The 19,509-nt window shown below is 43.7% G+C and overlaps 1 protein-coding gene across 1 annotated transcript in view; it reads right to left on the bottom strand.

Moving 5' to 3' along the window:
• Positions 1-1,663: 1,663 nt before the first annotated feature.
• The window catches only part of ADAMTS17 (ADAM metallopeptidase with thrombospondin type 1 motif 17), a 196,237-nt gene continuing 178,391 nt past the window's right edge, over positions 1,664-19,509 (bottom strand). The window contains exons 21-24 of the mRNA XM_058156831.1: positions 17,797-18,001; positions 14,177-14,329; positions 9,989-10,166; positions 1,664-7,192 (exon numbers count right to left, since the gene is read on the bottom strand). Of these exons, the coding sequence (XP_058012814.1) occupies positions 7,041-7,192; positions 9,989-10,166; positions 14,177-14,329; positions 17,797-18,001 (688 nt within the window). The 3' untranslated portion in view covers positions 1,664-7,040. The remainder of the gene's footprint in view (positions 7,193-9,988; positions 10,167-14,176; positions 14,330-17,796; positions 18,002-19,509) is intronic.

Raw genomic sequence — 19,509 nt, forward strand, 5'->3', positions numbered from 1 at the left:
CCCCAAAATGCAATGTGCTTGCAGCCCCCATGCATGCTCCCCACCCCCATGCATGTGTGGCCCCCCACACGCATCCCACCCCCTCGTGCATGTGTCCCCTGCACGTGTGGCCCCCCACACATGCCCCTCCCTTCATGCATGCACCTGCCGCTACACAACCCACTTTCTGCGCATGTGCGGCAGAGACCCGACGACTACCTGGCCAGCGGGAGACGTGCACATATGCGCAGCAGAGCTGAACTGGGGCGACAGCTCACGTTCCCACAGAGAGGGCGCTGCATGCCACCTGTGGCACACACGCTATAGGTTCACCATCACGGGTATAGGGTCTCCTGCTTAAGCGGGGGGTGAACTAGATGACCTCAAAGGTCCCTTCCAGCTCTGGTTGATTGATTGACACTTTCAATCCAAGAATTGTACATGGACGATGGATGGACAGATAGATGGAGGCAGAGTCATGAAACCTTGCTAGAAAAGCACTATGCTAGCGCCACTGTCAAGTCAATAATTTTTCTTGGATTCCCACCAGCCTTAGTTCTACATGTGTCTAAATAATGCTTGGAGGGAAAAAAAATGATTTTTTTAAACAAGCCAATCTGCCACTGTGATGGACAAAGGTTGCAGGTTGGGTAGAACTGAAGCCACCCCGAGCCACAAGTGGCAAACATGCCTTTTGAATAAAATTTGTTAGCCAGAAAAGGTGATTATTAGGCTTTTCCTGATTCGGGGAGGTGGAAATTGATATAGCAATTTTAATAATTTGCCAGCAGATGGCGCTCTTACCATACATTTTAAAAGCAGTTTAATTACACGGGTATTTTGCTTATTCAACAAATGGTACCAAGGGACTGGAACCCAGGAGAAAAGAAATCATTGAGTCAGCTAAAAGAACCACTTTCCTTATTATTTTGGCATCCACCCTCCAAACACGTTGCCCTGTCACTTAGTCATACAGGTGGAGTCATGTTTGTAAAGCTGCTAGTCTGGGCAACTAACATCCGTGTACTTCTCAATAATTTTTTTTCACATGACTGTAGATCCAACCAGGGGACAAGGCTGGACAGCCAGCTATCTGGAATGGTACAGGGCAGTGTTGGAGAGCCTTTTTGGCACCAAGTGTCGAAATGGGAGCGTACGCGTGCAGGAGTGGTGCAAACTGGAAGAGCAGTTCCCCGGCGTGCATGTGTGCGCTGGGAAGCTGAGCTTCCAATGGTTTTCTGGTTTCTGGTGCACATGCGCATGCAAAGACCAGCTGGCGGGTGCGCATGTCTGTGCCGGAACCCAAAAGAACAATGGGTGATGGCTGGTGTGCCCGGAGAGATGGCTCTGCCTGCCGTAGGTTTGCCATCATGGGTATAGGGTCTCCTGCTTGAGCAGGGGGTTGGACTAGATGACCTACAAGGTCGATTCCAATTCTGTAAATCTGTTAATTTCCTGACAGTGAGAGCAATCAACCAATGGAACAGAAGTTGCCTTCGGACGTTGTGGGAGGATCATCGCTGGAAGCTTTCAAGAAGAGACCGGACCGCCATTTGTCATAAATGGCACAGTATCTACTCCTGCTTGGGTGGGGGTGGGGGTGGGGGTTGGACTAGATGACCTCCAAGGTCCCTTCCAACTCTGTTAATCTGTTAAATCTGACTAGAAGATCTCACAAGTCCTTTCCAGCTCTATACTGATTGATTGATTCAAGTAAATTAATTTTGAAGATTGACTTTTTATCTGCTGGTTGTGTTTCTTCTCAGCCTCTGTGGAAAAAATGCTTAAGGACAATGAAATATAAAATTGTGACTCTTCCCCAGTAGGGCAGTATCAATAATTTATTTTGAATAAACTCCACATATTGCAAAGAAAGGCACGGCTTGTTGAAATTTTGGAAAAAATACATTTATTATTTAATTTTTAATATTAATATTTATTTTAAACACAATGAAGCTTCTTTAATTTCCAGAGTGGAATTACTCTTTTTTTTAAAAAAAATATTACAATTAGTTTTATTCAGCTTGACTGTATTTCTGTGACCAATTTTAACCAGCACCAGGAAAAAGAATTAGAAATATTATTTTGACTATAATTCATATCTAATCGCTTTATATATATGTGAGTGTGTGTGTGTATACATATATATATGTGTATACATATATATATGTGTATACATATACATATACATATGTATATGTATATGTATACACACACAAACACATACATTTTTGCTCTGTATTGAACAACGTTACATTACATTATTGCCTTGTATTGGAATAAAATATCAATATTCAGCTGCAAATGATTTCTTTAAATCACAAAGGGAGAAAAAACTAGCACCAAATGGTAGTGAAATTCCTACGCTCATAAGTGACAAATTGTGCAACTATAAATGTACAGTACTTCATGGAACAGTACATAGAATAAGGCTTTGTCACAGTGGAAATATGACAATGCAGGAGTGCTGAGCTGAAACTTAACCAATAAAAATATTGCTTTAAGTAGAATGAAAGGCCCAAGTGCCTATCCCCTGCCACCCAACTGTAGTTCTCCACTTACAACCATTTCTTTAGTGACCATTCGAAGTTACAATGGCAATGATAATCATTTTTCACACTTACAACCGTTGCAGCAAGCAGGCAATCAAAATTTGGATGCTTGGAAACTGACATATACTTATGACGGTTGGAAGTGTCATCTTTTGTGAGTTAATGGGAAAGCCAGATTCATTTAACAACTTTGTTACTAACAACGTCTGCGGTAATTCACTTAACAACTGTGGCAAGAAAGGTCCTAAAACGGGGCAAAACTCAACCATTGTCCTGCTGAGTAACAGAAATGTTGGGCTCCTTAGCAGCCGTAAGTCGAGGACTACCTGTATAGATAACGGTGGTCAAATGCTCTTGGAAGGTAGTTTGCTTACCAGTCACCCCGACATAGAATTACAGAAACTATCTGGATTGTAGGAAATGATACAGAGATGTTCGCTAACCCTGCATGATGACTGACAAGGCTGTAAAATACACCTTGACGCTTACGCCTCATACAACGTAGTGAGATTTCTTTACAGTTTACATTCATCAATATGGCTTCACCACAGGAGAAGCGAAGTTAAAAAAATGTTGGCCAAAATTAGAATGATTGAAAGCATTTGCATCCCAGGAAAAGTTCCCAAGCCTGCTTTGCGGCTTACCGTATTACAAACAACAATCCCCAGTGGTGAAGTATACTGTGTACATGTAGGTTGAATGATTTATACTCCTTTCCAGAATTGGGTTTCAGCAGGTTCTGACCGGTTCTGGAGAACTAGTAGTGGAAATTTTGAGTAGTTCAGAGAACTGGTAAATACCACCTCTGACTGGCCCCGCCTCCATCTGTTCTCTGCCTCCCGAGTCCCAGCTGATTGGGAGGAAATGGGGATTTTGCAGTATCCTTACCCTGGAGTGGGGAAGGAATGGGGATTTTGCAGTATCCTTACCCTGGAGTGGGGAGGGAATGGAGATTTTACAGTATTCTTTCCCTGGAGTGGGGTGGGAATGGAGATTTTGCAGTATCCTTACCCTGGAGTGGGAAAGGAATGGAGATTTTACAGTATCCTTACCCTGGAGTGGGGAGGGAATGGAGATTTTACAGTATCCTTACCCTGGAGTGGGAAGGGAATGGAGATTTTACAGTATCCTTCCCCTGGAGTGGGGAGGGAATGGAGATTTTACAGTATCCTTCCCCTGGAGTGGGGAGGGAATGGAGATTTTACAGTATCCTTACCCTGGAGTGGGAAGGGAATGGAGATTTTACAATATCCGTCCCCTGCCATGCCCACCTAACCAAATTACGGCCACCAAGCCACACCCACAGAACTGGTAGTAAAATTTTTTGAAACCCACCACTGTTCCTTGCAGACAGCTGGTCAAATCTCCAGGTGACCTTAACGACTCGCTAAAAGCATGCAAACAACCAGTTGCCTGCAAGGGGTATAAATCCTTCCATTCAGTCAGAGTTGAAGAAGCTTCTTGGATGAGAAGCGAAACGTCTTCAAAGAAAAACCAGAAAGTCCAGTTGCCTCTTGAAAAAAAGCGCACCTTTGGGATTTAGGCTAGCAAGTAACAAAATGGATCCTTTGACACTGCGCTCATCCCTGGACCCCTCAAGAGGTCAACGGGGATAGCTGCAAACTCACCACTGTACCATTACTTGTATGGACTAAATGTCGTAACAACTTACACCAGAGCCAACTTTTTTGCTTCTGATCCTGATAATTCAGGAGAGCAGGAGCTTAAGCACCAGTGGAATTTGATATCGGGGTAAGCACACTTCTCCTGCTCCGCTTCATTTGCATTGCAAATACTCCCATTGCCTCGAGAAGGCATTGGCCCTGAACGTTTGAGCACCGTTAGCTTTTTCTCTTGCTTGGAATGATCTGACAGGATCCACTTTTCTTCGTCTGAAAAGTGCGACTCTTGGTAGAGGTGTAATTCCTCCAAAAAGGGACTTTGAGGAATGTCTGTTATGGCTTCGTTCCAGCAAGGCATAATGTGCATTTTTTATTTTATTTTATTTTATTATAATGATGCTCATCCGGCTGTATATCTCTGCATTTTTGCAAACTCCAAGTTGTAATATCCAGACCTTTCCATCTGCTTGACTGCTGCCTGATGAGATATCTGAGTGTCCTAACGTGAAAACAGTTTTCCAAGAACGTTTAATTCCCTGAGGGCGTTGGGAGATGCTGATTGTGCAAACGCTTTGTCTGGATACTGTTAATAAAGGACGTTCCAATCAGGTGAGATAAGACGCGGAGACCCTTCAGTCTTGGGGCAATACTTTGCTTGATCCGTTCCATGCTTGAATGACAACTAGCCATTATAGGACATCTCAGAGATGATATGTTGTTTCATTGGCCCTGTTGAGTTTCTTCCTCCCCTTTGAAAGAGCAGCTCTAGTGTTGGCTCAGAGCCTTGAGAAGATGCTCAGGTTATAAAATGAAACGGTGGAGAAATAGCAGAAAAGGAACTGTCTGTCTGTCTATCTGTCTATCCATCTGTCTGTCTATCTATCTATCTATCTATCTATCTATCTATCTATCTATCTATCTATCTATCTATCTATCTATCTATCTTCGTGTCTAGTAAGACTTTCCACCTTAGAATCTCAGCTGCTTCTGAGGCTGGGGGACAAAGGTTCACAACAACCATCTTGCATTCTCATGTTTCCTGATCTTGAAGTCATGGGTGCTATCAAGTAAATGAAACTTTCTATGGTCAATGCTGCCATCTTATTGAAACGTATCATGCCAAATGTATAGGTGGTTTATACAGGTAGCCCCTGACGGATAAGAGTTTGTTTAGTGACCAAAGTTACAACGGAACTGGAAAAAAAAAGTGACTTATAATAACCGTTTTTCACACTTATGGCCATGAAAGCAGCATCTCCCTGGTCATGGGATCCAAGTTCAGATGTTTGGTAACTGGCATGCATTTATGATGGTTGCAGTGTCCCGGGATCATGTGATCACTTTTTGCGATCTTCTGACAAGCAAAGTCAGATTCGCTTAACAAAACATGTAATCGTTTAACAACTGGGGTCAGATTCACTTAACAACTGTGCCAAGAAAGGTCGTAAAACGGGACAAAACTCCCGTAACAACTGTTCTCGCTTAGCAACAGAAATTTTGGGCTCCATTGTGGTTGTAAATCGAGGACTACCTGCATAAGTGGTATATATACCTACATTGTTGCAAATGCACATATTGGATCAGATGCGTTTTCTCCACAATTTCTGAGTCTGGACTGACAGACAGACAACAATACCTATAAACATGGTCTGGTTTTAACTTATTGACTATGTAATACAATATTTCAATATGGGCTTACAAAATTTATCTGTTATTTATTGTTGTATCAAAAATTTCAGACGCATTAGGCTACCACTTATCAGAATTCCCATCTTAGCTGAGGCTGGGCACTGTAGTCTAAAATAATCTAAAATAGTCTAAAATATTAAACAGAACCCCAGCCCAGAGAAAAATGAATATAAATACATATATTTTAGGTGAGAGAGGAAAGATGGCTATTAATTAGGGTTTTATTTAAAAAAAAAATTCTCTGAAATTATACTTAGTGGAGGATTGAGGGGCTACAGTAGATTTCTTTCAGAAGATTCAGAAGCCTTAGTTGCTGCTTTCTGTTTTCTAGTAAAATTATATAAGATTTTATTTCATTAATGGTTTTTTCCCTTTCAACCATCCAGAGATGTAGATAGAGATATTACTCACAGCAGGCTTATCTGCAGAGGTGCATTACGTCTCCAGTCAATTTAATTGCTCTCTGAATCTTTTCCTTGAAAAATAAAAATTAGAAAATGGTGACCAGCCAGCCAGTGGCTTGTGCAATAATCTATATATTAATGAAACAACAAAACAAAACAAAAAAAAAATGCAGCCATGCCAAACATATCCTAACGTTGTGCAGTATTGGTTTTTGAGATGAATTCTTTCTTTCTTTCTTTCTTTCTTTCTTTCTTTCTTTCTTTCTTTCTTTCTTTCTTTCTTTCTTTCTCTTTCTTTCCTTTCCTTTCCTTTCCTTTCCTTTCCTTTTTTTTGTGGCGATCTTGCGTTCGTTTCATCCAGTCTGCAAAAAGGAGTTTCAAGTCTTATTAAGGAATTCATTGGTGGCAACTTGTGTTTGAAATGAAACAGATATTTTGCGTTTGCAATTTTCAGATGCGGGTGACCTTGCTGAATTAAATCGAGGTCCGTCTCTTGTCAAGCTTCTTCTTTTCAATAACGTCCAGCTGTACGAAAGGTAATTTTGGCCTTTCCAATGCGATATCATTAGCACTTGCATTGCAAAGGTAGATGACCTCCCTCCATAGAGGCTCTGTAGTTAGCTGTCATGGCTATTGGCCATCAATAGACCCCATTTCCCCTATAAATTTATCTAATCTAAGCTGAAATAGGCATCGCCACGTCTTGTGGCAACGAGTTCCATAAGTTAATGATATAATCGTAGGAAGAAGTACGAATGAGCTATACATTCCCTAAGGAGCCTTGGCGGATTGCATTAACTCTTCTGCTGCATCTTGCTTGCATAGAAGTCTCTGCAGGTTTGACAGCAGCGTTGATACCATCGCATGTCCCGACAAAGGTTCTTCTCCCGGATCACTCGACAATAAACGGCCCACTGGTCCCCCGTGCACTTGTATGTCAGAGCGGCTTTTAAGAAAAGGGAAAGAGAAGATTGGAACAAGAAATTAGGCCGTTGTTTTACTTTAAGTGAAGGTAAAGGTTCCCCTCGCATATATGTGCTAGTCGTTCCTGACTCTAGGGGGTAGTGCTCATCCCTGCTTCAAAGTTGAAGAGCCAGCGCTGTCCAAATATGTCTCCGTGGTCATGTGGCCGGCATGATTAAACACCGAAGGTGCACGGAACACTGTTCCCTTCCCACCAAAGGTGGTCCCTGTTTTTCCACTTGCATTTTTTTTTACGTGCTTTCGAACTGCTAGGTTGGCAGAAGCTGGGACAAGTCACGGGAGCTCACTCCATTAAGCGGCGCTAGGGATTTGAACTGCTGAACTGCTGACCTTTCGATTGACAAGCTCAGTGTCTTAGCCACTGAGCCACTGTGTCCCATTGTTTTACTTTAGGAAGAGTATAATTCTAGAGAAACTGCATAGTGCTATCTAACTCTGTTCTGACCCAGCTCCCAAACATGACAAATCCTCTATAGTTAAATCAATGTTTCCTTTATTAGGAGTGCCAGAAGCCCCAGCAAAATGTCTCTCTCTCTCTCACACACACAGCAGGCTAACAAGTCTGCCTGGCAGGGAGATGAATAGCTGTCTATCACACCTATTCATCTCTGCCCCCTGCCTTTTATCCCCCAGAGCTAAGGTGGGGCTTCACCAGCAGCAGTGGCTCTTCTCGTCTAAGGATCAGCCCATAGATTTCCACTGCTGTCCTCTCCACTGCCTTCTGCACGTCAGGCACTGGACCCAGCTGTCCCTCCTCTTCCTCATCTTCCCTCCTCTTCCTCAGCTGCGGACTCTCCATCTGAGGGCTGATGGATGGCCTAGGCTCTGCCTCTCTCTCTCTCTCTCTCTCTCTGATAGCTCCATTCCTTCTTCCCCCTTGGAGCTCTCAGGTTGCCTTGATGCTGGCCTTGACTCCCATGCCACCTCCTCATCTGATTCAGCTGCTGGAGGGCCACAACAATCTGTCTATCTGCTGTAATAATAATAATAATAGTAATAATAATAATAATAATAGTAATAATAATAATAATAATAATAATAATAATAATAATATTAATATTAATATTAATATTAATATTAATATTAATATTAATATTAATATTTTAATTTGTATACCGCCCTTCTCCCGAAGGACTCAGGGCGGTGAACAGCCATATAAAAACAACAATCAAAACACACAATACAAATAAAACAATAGCTAAAAAACTTATTAAATTTGGCCCAAAATTTAAAATACATTTTAAAACCCAAAAAACTAATTAAAAATTAAGACTCATAAAACCCATAAAACATCTAAAAATTCTAAAAATCTATGCCAGTCCTGCACGGGCAAATAAGCAGGTCTTAAGCTCGCGGCGAAAGGTCCGGAGGTCAGGGAGTTGTCGAAGTCCAGGGGGAAGTTTGTTCCATAGGGTAGGAGCCCCCACAGAGAAGGTCCTTCCCCTGGGGGCCACCAGCCGACATTGCTTGGCCAACGGCACCCTAAGGAGCTCCTCTCTGTGAGAGCTATCATCTGCTCTTTGCCCTTCCTTCCTTCCTTCCTTCCTTCCTTCCTTCCTTCCTTCCTTCCTTCCTTCCTTCCTTCCTTCCTCCCTCCCTCCCTCCCTCCCTCCCTCCCTCCCTCCCTCCCTCCTTCCTTCTTCCTCTCTTTTCTGTTTAACAGAATAACAGAGTTGGAAGGGACCTTGGAGGTTTTCTAGTCCAACCCCACCCACCCACCCCCCGCTCAGGCAGGAAGCCCTATACTATTTCAGACAAACAGTTGTCCAATCTCTTTTTAAAAACGTCCCGTGTTGGAGCATTCAGAATTTCTGGAGGCAAGTTGTTCCACTGATTAATTGTGTCAGGAATCTGCCCGTCCATCCATCCATCTGTCCATCCATCCATCCATCCATCCATCCACCCATCCTTCCTTCCTTCTCATTTTGATCTAGTCTGTAATGATCTGTTTCCTGATCTGGCCAATTCCAGTTGTGTTCTAAATCAGGATTGGATTCTGGGAATTGGAATTCTCAACAACTACCAACTTCAAAAGAATGCTGCGTATATAATTTTCAGTGTTTTCTTGCGTTAAATTTTTGGGTGGAAAACTTTCCTTGGTGAGAAAAGAAAGGAAAAACTCATTGGCCAAGTCATGACAAATGTGAGACTCAGTGGAAGGACACTGCATTTTTTTTTTAACCTGGGCTTCTTAAGTTGGTTTTGTTGTGTCTTGCCCACTCTCACAGCAGCCGGGGCCTTCTTATCTGCTCCCGAACACGGAGGAATGTATGCCTCCCGGCCCCAGTCCTGGCTCCATGCCCAGACAAGCTGAAGAGGAGGGGGCACCTCCCGGTCCCAGCCCTGGCTCCATGCCCAAGCAGGCTGCAGAGGAGGGAGCACCCCCCGGTCCCAGCCCTGCTGATTGGAGTGACCCTCGCATTAGAAGACTTGATAGGCGGAGGCAACAGAAGGAAGGGAGGGGCAGGCCTGGATAAGTGCTGAGTCATGGAGCCACACCCCATGGCCTATATAAAGGATCTGCTTTCTGGCATTCTCTGAGTCAGGCAAAGTCTAAACATATCTTGCTGAAGTCACTTTCTGGTCTCCTGCCTGCCCTGAGGACTTTGCTAGGACTTTGGCAGAGCTGCAGAGGCATGCCTGATTCGGATTTCCCTGACCCGGCCGTCAGCGGAGGAGTGGGACACGACAGGTTTTGAGAGAGGAAGATGACAAATAAAGACTTCAGAACTCAAAATCTAGGGGAAAGCATACTGACCGAGCCTTGGAGAGGTAATTGTGTTGACGTTGATTTTCTCATTGCAGGCCTGTTGATGACACTGTCGGTAGGCTGCAAGTTTGGAGAAGGTGGGACACTCGTTGCCGTGGCGACCTGTGACTTTGTGCATGCACTGGACCACACGGGACTGAAGGCCTTTGCCGCATGTTGAGGAACACTAGACGAGAGAGGAACCATCATGATTTATGTAACGCAGAGATATGTATTACCGAGGCAGAGACACATCGGAAGAGGACATTCAATTGATTAGATTTATATAGATTGGCGGTGTCAAAGTCAAGGCCCGGGGGACGGGTCCAGCCTGCAGAGTGCTTAGATCTGGCCTGCGGAGCCACCCTGGAAACAAAGGACCGGCCCGCAGTGCCTCTGCCAGTGAAAATGGAGCTCGGGAAAGCCACGTGCAGCCCTCTTGAACTCCGTTTTCGCTGCCAGAAGGCTGCAGGAAGCTGTCACAGCCGAAAACGGAGCTCGGGAGCCCATTTTTGCTGGCAGAGCGCTCAGGCCACCACAGGCCCCACCCGGCAAAAGTGATGTTGAGCTGGCCACACCTACCCCGCTCACACCCTCCCCAGCCCCACAAGGTCAAACACAACCCTCAATGAAATCAAGTTTGACACCCCTGACAGAGATGGTCCTGGATTTATGACTGGTCACTCAGTGACTGCTTGAAATGACAACAGGCTAATAGGTAGTCCTCGACTTACGACCACAACTGAGCCCAGTTGCTCAGTGAGGTTATTTGTTAAGTGACTTCTGCCCCATCTCACAACCTTTCTTGCCACAGTTGTCTGCTTTCGGAACCTTTTCTGCAGGAGGGGTTTTCTGCAACGCTGGTATTAGTTTTGTTAAGTCAATCCCTGCGACTGTTCCGTTAGTAACATGGTTGTTATGTGAATCTGGCTTGTGGCAAAAAGTGGATCGCATAACCCCGGGGACCCTGCAATCGACATAAATACGAGTCTGTTGCCAAGCGTCTGACTTTTGATCACTTTGACCATGGGGATGCTGCAACGGTCGTTAAGTGTGAAGAATGCTCGTAAGTCACTTTTCTCAGTGCCTTTGCAACTTCAAACGGTCACTAAATGAACTGTTACAAGTCAAGGACTACCTGTGCTTGGGGGGGAGGGTACTTACGACCCAGATTCAAAGTTCTGATGGTCGCCCCCCCCGGTCATGTGACTGCATGTTGGATGCTCAGCAACCAGGCCACCTATCTGTCTGTTTGCAATATCCTGTGATTCCATGACTCCCTTAACAACTGTCTTGCTTAGCAAGGAATGGCCTCTGGTGGCTCAGACTGCTAAGACAGTCTGTTATTAACACAGCTGCCTGCAATTACTGCAGGTTCAAGTCCCACCAGGCCCAAGGTTGACTCAGCCTTCCATCCTTTATAAGGTAGTTAAAATGAGGACCCAGATTGTTGGGGGGCAATAAAAGTTGACTTTGTATATAATATATACAAATGGATGAAGACTATTGCTTGACATAGTGTAAGCCCCCCTGAGTCTTTGGAGAAGGGCGGGATATAAATGTTTAAAAAAACAAAAAAGCAATGGATGTTTTGGGCTCAATTGTGGTCGTAAGTTGAGGACTACCTGTATTTACCTATCTGGCGGGGTAAATGGGGGAAGCTGCAGAAGTGGCTTGGTTAACATTGTAAAGAATAGCAATAGCAATGGCACTTAGACTTATATACCGCTTCACGGTGCTTTACAACCCTCTCTAAGCGGTTTACAGCATCAGCCTCTTGCCCCCAACAATCTGGGTCCTCAATTTTACCCACCTTGGAAGGATGGAAGGCTGAATCAACCTTGAGCTAGTCAGGCTCGAACTCCTGGCAGTGGGTAGTTAGTTTGCAATACTGCATTCTAACCACTGGGAAGGAAGGAAGGAAGGAAGGAAGGAAGAAGGAAGGAAGGAATAGCAATAGCACTTATATACCGCTTCATAGTGCTTTTACAGCCCTCTCTAAGAGGTTTACAGATTCAGCCTCTTGGCCCCCAAACAATCTGGGTCCTCATTTTAACCACCTCAGAAGGGTGGAAGGCTAAGTCAACTTAGAGCCTGGTGAGATTCAAACTGCCAAATTGCAGGCAGCCAGCAGTCAGCAGACGTAGCCTGCAGTACTGCACTCTAACCACTGCACCACCGCGGCTCAGAATCCATACCTACTGAGTTAGACTCTACCCTGCAAGGTTCTTCGGCCACGGCTGATAGTTCCTCTTGCATACAGATCCACCGAATTGCAGCTTGCAAATCGGGAAGAGGGCAGCTGGTGATGCCTTGGCCCCCACTCCCACCCACCCCACCCCCGAAAATTTAGCTTCCTCGCCTCCCCATTGCAGAGACAACTGGAAGCCCTTGCCAAACAGCTCAGCCACAATTAGGGGGGCATTCATCACTCCCCAGCGGCGATGAATGACTGCCGATCCCTTCTCCAGGGAGAAGACAAAAGCGGGGTTATTCTAAAAGGAAATGAGAATTTCCCTGGGTTTCACAGGTCCTGCTGGGAGGAATCAGCGGCTTGCCAGGATCTCAGAGGCGAACACAAGACGCAACTGGCAGCGCTTCTCGTCAGGGGAGGGCAGGTGGCTGGAGGCGATTTTTCAAAGATGCTTTATCACCAGTGACATGGCTTGGCCAGCCGCCCTGCATTCTGAAGATGGCCTCCCTTTTACTCTGCTTCTCTTTTTTTTCCTCAGCCAAGCCCTTGCTGATGCTTCCGAGAACGGCGTTCCGGTTGGAACGGGAGTCCTCCCAGAGCCGGGTGGAAAGACTCTGCCATCAGGTGCAGAACATGGAAAGAAAGCAGGAGTCATTTCCCAGCTGGGAAGCATGGAACCTTAGGCTGGCGGCCAGATTCCCAGGCCTGCCCACCACCCAGGATGGGCTGGGGGGACTGCCCGGGGAAAGGGGGGCTCCTTGCTCCTACACAGACTATGCCTTTGAAATGTGCTTATTGAATCTCCCGATTCAATCCACGGGAGGCAGTTCGAGTCAAAGCGGGGCCTGGTCTCTCTCCCCCCTACCCTGAGTCTTCTAGAAAATAGAAGTTTTGTGGTGTTATGAGGTGAGCTATTAAGAGGTTGAATCTGTCAGCTCGTAAGTCTCGGTTTGGGTCTTTTTTCCCACCAGCGGTGGTCTTTCCACATTAGCTGAAGTTGGAACTATAGGGAAGTGGTTCCTGACAGTTCACATTCTATCTGCCAAAGGAGGCAGTGAATGTGAAAATACTCCCTAAAGGACTGATAACAGAATATAAACGCCACTTAGTATGAATGCTTGAGAGCACAATTATTTTGTTGTCCAATAATTTTGATCCTTTCTCCCTCCCTCCCTCCCTCCTTCCTTCCTTCCCTTTCCCTTTCCCTTTCCCGTCCTCTTCCTCTTCCCTTTCCTTTCCTTTCCTTTCCTTCCCTTTTTTTTTTTACATTTATACCCCGCCCTTCTCCGAAGACTCAGGGCGGCTTACAGTGTATAAGGCAATAGTCTCATTCTATTTGTATATTTTTTACAAAGTCAACTTATTGCCCCCCCAACAATCTGGGTCCTCATTTTACCTACCTTATAAAGGATGGAAGGCTGAGTCAACCTTGGGCCGGGCTTGAACCTGCAGTAATTGCAGGCTTTGTGTTCTTAATAACAGGCTTTACCAACCTGCGCTATTCACCGCTATTCTTTCCTTTCCTTTTTCTTATTTCCTTCCCTTCACACTTCCTTTCCCCTTCCTTTTTCTCTATTTCCTTCCTTTCCCTTCACACTTCCTTTCCCCTTCCTTCCTTCCTTCCTTCCCTTCTCCCTTTGCTTTGCTTTGCTTTGCTTCTTCTCTATTTCCTTCCCTTTACCCTTCCTTCCTTCCTTCCTTCCTTCCTCCCCTCCCCTCCCCTCCCCTCCCTCGATGATCAATTCTAACTCTTAGTGGGTTAAATAAAATGATTGTGGCTTTTATTCTACTTGGTTTGTATGCGCAAAGATGTATTTTGTTATTGGTTTATTTATTCTTATGAAAAGCAAGATGTAAGCGAACAAATGTATTTCTGTTCCTCACACTAATGCAGAAATTACAAACCAGAATTAGAATGGAATCATATTCAAAAGACATACTGATTCATATCACTCGCTTCAAAATTATGCTTTGTTTTGTTTTTAAATAGCAGGCGGCCTGACCTTGGACCATTCTCCGGTTTTCCATTCATAGCATCCAGTGTGATCTTCGCACTCTTCTTCGTCCCTTGGCCTCATTGCTGCATCACACTTTCCTTGTGGGTTGGTACACATGACTTTTCTCTTCTGTTTTCCCCTTCCACAATCAGAGGAACACTGCAAAAGGGAGCATTGAAATTTGTTGAACTGGACTTGAAATATTTAGAAGCAGTTTCACATTCTTCCAAATGTGCCTTAAAATACCGTAATCTTCATGGTTTTTTCACAGGAAAAAATATAGGTAAAGGTAAAGGTTCCCCTCGCACATATGTGCTAGTCGTTCCTGACTCTAGGAGGGCGGTGCTCATCTCCGTTTCAAAGCCGAAGAGCCAGCGCTGTCTGAAGATGTCTCCGTGGTCATGTGGCCGGCATGACTCAACGCTAAAGGCGCATGGAACGCTGTTACCTTCCCATCAAAGGTGGTCCCTATTTTTCTACTTGCATTTTTTACATGCTTTCAAACTGTTATCATGTTTCCCTAAAAATAAGACCCTGTCTTATATTTTTTTGAACCCCAAAATAAGCCCTTGGCCTTATTTTCAAAGAGGTCTTATTATTTTGTGGTGCATGGAGCAAGATGGGGCTCCTCTTCCCATCTTATCAGATTTCCAGTGCTGCGTTTAAATATTTTTGGGGAGGGCTTATTTTCAGAGGGAGGCTTATTTTAGCACATGCATTCAAAAGTCTGATTGGGCTTATTATCAGGGGATGTCTTATTTTGGGGAAACGGGGTAGGTTGGCAGAAACTGGGACAAGTAACAGGAGCTCACCCCGTTACGCGGCATTAGGGATTTGAACCACTGAATTGCTGACCTTTCGACCGACAAGCTCAGCGTCTTAGCCCCTGAGCCACACCAATGTTAATGTCAGATTGTACTATATTTAAATTAGATAAGCATAAAAAGATTACTGCCAATGCATTGTGTTTGGAGAGGGGTGAGCTTTCCCCAGTACAATTGTAGCACAGATGGGCCTCTGGTGGTTCAACAGACTAATGCAGTGTGTTATTAACACAGCTACTTGCAATTACTGCAAGTTCAAGTCCCACCAGGCCCAAGGTTGACTCAGCCTTCCAACCTTTATAAGGTAGGTAAAATGAGGACCCAGATTGTTGGGGGCAATAAAAGTTGACTTTGTATATATTATACAAATGGATGAGACTATTGCTTAACACAATGTAAGCCGCCCTGAGTCTTCGGAGAAGGGCGGGATATAAACACAAAAAAATAAATAAATAAAAATATCTACTTAATACATCAGGACTGATCTTAACTCTGTTGCACACATACGTGTTCTTTGGAAGAAGAACTGAGATTATGTATTTTTTCCGATTAAGCAGAACTTTACACTATTGATTTCAGTTTGGTCATAATTGGTTATAAACGAAATTCTTTCAAACTTGGCATGTTGCATAAACCAGACTGGATGTAAACAAATAGAGATCCGTGGCCATCAGGAATGTAATTTATTTAGCCTGTTCTGCATAATAAGAACATACTTTTTTTAAAAAGTAATATTTTCACAAAAGAGAATATAAAATACAAAAGAAATGAAAATAGTGGGAAAACAGGGGAAGAATATGGGAGGGAAAGAAATGTTAAGGTGAGAAAAGAAAAGAAAAGAAAATCATTGATTTTCGATTCTTTTTAGCACAATAGAATAAGATTGAAGTTGTGAATTCAGTTCACAACTTCAATCTTTTTCTATTGTGCTAAAAAGAATCGAAAATCAATAAGAAATTGTGAATGCTCCAAAACTGGAAGTTTTTAAGAAGAGATTGGACAACATTTGTCTGAAGTGGTGCAGGGTTTCCTGCCTAAGCAGGGGGTTAAACTAGAAGACCTCCAAGGTCCCTTTCAACTCATTGTTGTTGTTGTTGTTGTTATTAGATAGTAACATTAGAGCCTCAACATTTTTTTTAACTTTTACATATACCTGTAATACGTACTAGCCATTTCTTTAACAAACTTATTAACAAAATCCAAAGTCAACATTTACTTTTTTTCCCCATCTCAAGCACATCCAGAAGCGATTTCCAAGCAGAAACAAAGCTGGATGTGTTTTTTTCTCTGATTCAAAGTTAGTTTAGCCATCTCTGCTAATTCCATCACATTTTCCGGCCATTCATCCATTGCAGGAATTAAAAAGTATCTTTCCGTTTTTTTGGGACATCCTTTTTCTTCACCAATTCTAAAGAACTCTCAAGGGGTCATCATTGGTATTTGGTAAAGGAATCCCAATACTAAGGACAAGTTCCCAGGATAAAAAGCAATGGGTGGAAACTAATCAAGGAGATTAGCAACTTAGAACTAAGGAGAAATTTCCTGACAGTCAGAACAATTAATCAGTGGAACAACTTGCCTGCAGAAGTTATGAATGCTCCAACACTGGAAATTTTTAAGAGAATGTTGGGTAACCATTTGTCTGAAGTGGTGTAGGGTTTCCTGCCTGGTCAGGGGGTTGGACTAGAAGACCTCCAAGGACCCTTCCAACTCTATTATTCTATTCTATTCTATTCTATTCTATTCTATTCTATTCTATTCTATTCTATTCTATTCTATTCTATTCTATTCTATTCTATTCCATTCCATTCCATTCCATTCCATTCCATTGTATTCTATTCTATCAAAGATGAATCAAAACTCCCATTAATTTTCCCCTATAAATCATGTTTCACCCCACCCACCCTTCTATGGTCACCGATGAACAGCCTGGATCCAGCACCGAATAAATAGAGATGAATAAATTGAGATCTCTATCAGGTTTTTCTGAACACGATCCAAATAAAGCATCTCCATTTTGAGGGGTCCAGGTTAGAAGCAAGCCTTATCATGAGATTCATCGCAGTGAAGGGCAGATCTCAACATGCCTATCTCACCATCTTTCTTAGAAAAGAAAATGTTTTTTTTTTTTAAAAAAAAGCCATAATCCGGGCAGACGTGCCTGCCGACCCTGTGAATCAGGACATGAATGACAAGTGTTTTATGAGCCAGCTAGCAAGCAAGCATGCTCTGGAATACTACACAGCAACTGGAAAATGACTTTAACTGTTCTCTCCCCTCTCTTATCCATCCATCCATGGAAAGCCTGGTATCCAATTTCATGACCTCCTGGTGAAAATTAATATCTTTGTATAATGCAAAAAAGCATAAATGTAAATGTTGGCTGGAAGGCTTCTTTAAGCTATTTGTTTTTAATTAGTGTCCTCCTCTCGAATTCCACAAATCCCACCCCCTCCAGTGGGAAGCCCCAGCATTTGAATTGACATCTGGAACTTTCAGTTGTATTTGTTCCAAAGGTGCTTTTTTTCCAAAAGGCGAATGGAGTTTCTTGGGAAGTTCCCCCCCCCCCCGCTTTGAAAACGTTGCGCTTCTCATCCAAGAAGCTTCTTCAGTTCTAAAAGTTTTAGAACTGCTTAAAAGTTTTAGAACTGAAGAAGCTTCTTGGATGAGAGAAGCAAAATGTTTCCCAAGAAAAACCCAAGAAACCCCTTTGGGTAATCTCAACAAAAGGAACCTGAGCAAATATTTAGCTACATGCATATCCCAGTTATCTGCCCTTCCTTGCTATCAGACTGGAAATACCTTCGACCACTCTGAGGCTTCCCAAATGGAAAGGCAATCTCGGCCTTCGCAGCTCTGTATCGTGGATGGCTTGGGACCAAGGCAATAGAGCTCTCTCGTGTTGACATAGCTCCCGTTCTGCAGTTGATAGACACATGTCACTCCCCGATGCTGGAGGCCTTTGGCACAAGTTGAGGAGCAAGGACTCCACTGCCCCGTAACCCACCTGTTCGAACAATCAAGACAAGAAAACCAGGACAGTCACAATCCTTGTAAGGAAGAGATGCTAGATAACTCATGGCCCATTGGGGCCATTGTTTCAGATCTATTTCCTTATCAGTTTCCACAACATCTTCAACAATGGCAGAGCTTTTAATGTATTGGAAAAGTTCTTAATAATTAGGTTAGATTAACAGAGTTGGAAGGGACCTTGTAGGTCATCTAGTCCAGCCCCCCCCCGCCCAAGCAGATGACCCTACATCATTTCTGACAAATGGCAGTCCAGTCTCTTCTTGAAAGCCTCCACTGATGAAGCTCCCACAACTTCTGAAGGCAACTTCTGTTCCATGGGCTGATTGTTCTCACTGTCAGAAAATTCCTCCTTATTTCCAGGTTGAATCTCTCCTTGATCAGTTTCCATCCATTATTCCTTGTCTGGCCTTCGGGTGCTTTGGAAAATAGCTTGACCCCCCCTCCTCTCTGTGACAGCCTCTCAAATATTGGAAGATGGCTATCATGTCTCCCCTGGTCCTTCTCTTCACTAGACTAGCCGTTCCCAGGTCCTGCAACCGTTCATCATATGTTTTAGCCTCCAGTCCCCTAATCATCTTGGTTGCTCTTCTCTGCACTCTTTCTAGAGTCTCCACATCTTTTTTATAGTGTGGTGATTCAAGCTGTCCTGAATCAATAAATATCAGGACTTGACCATCGGAAACATTTTATGACACGTTGTCTTGTGGCTAAAACATTTTATTAAATATGCCAGATTCCATGGGAGTCATGGGTTCAGGATTCTGGATACAAATTAGCCTATGTGAGGTAGGCTAACATGTATCCAAGGTAGGCTACAAGTTAGCCTACCTTGGTTCAAAAATGACGAACCATTTCCAAATGAAGTTTACAGAAAAAGAAACCCGAGAGTTTTAGCAGCATTCACTTTGTGCTTTATCGTGGGACAGATGCGATGCTCGGTCTTATTCAACTCTATGCCATTAGACTATTTCAAAATCTGCCCATATCCAATTTTGGGGGTTCGGTGTTTGAAAGCTGAATTAGACCCCATCAGTTGGGAACCTGCAGGGCTTGGGGGCATGCCTCGATCTCATGTTGCATCCGTTGACAACTCCTGAAACCAAGCACATCTTTTCCCAGAACTCTGTGGCAGCTGCGAAAGGCAGCTGTGTGATCCTGGGAATAAAATACAGCTGGGTGAACACATTATTGACTGGTACTACCTGAGTGTTATCAGAGTTTCTTGCAAAAATCAAATCCAGAAGCGCACACAGGCAAACTGATTCAGCAGGATTCATTAACTTCTTTATATACATAATAACACATAAAATAAATTTACAATACCAACAGCAGAATTCTTTCAACGTGGTAGCCGTTACAAGGAAAACACAAGGCAGGAAAGAACAGTTAGTTTCATTTCAGCAGAGCAGACCCAGCAGACAAGTCCAGGCTAGTTTCGTTTTAGAAGGAAAGCACAGAGCTTAGCCACACCCAGAATTCTAG

Source organism: Ahaetulla prasina, chromosome 13, assembly GCF_028640845.1.
Source record: "Ahaetulla prasina isolate Xishuangbanna chromosome 13, ASM2864084v1, whole genome shotgun sequence".
In the NCBI taxonomy this organism is placed as follows: Eukaryota; Metazoa; Chordata; class Lepidosauria; order Squamata; family Colubridae; genus Ahaetulla; species Ahaetulla prasina.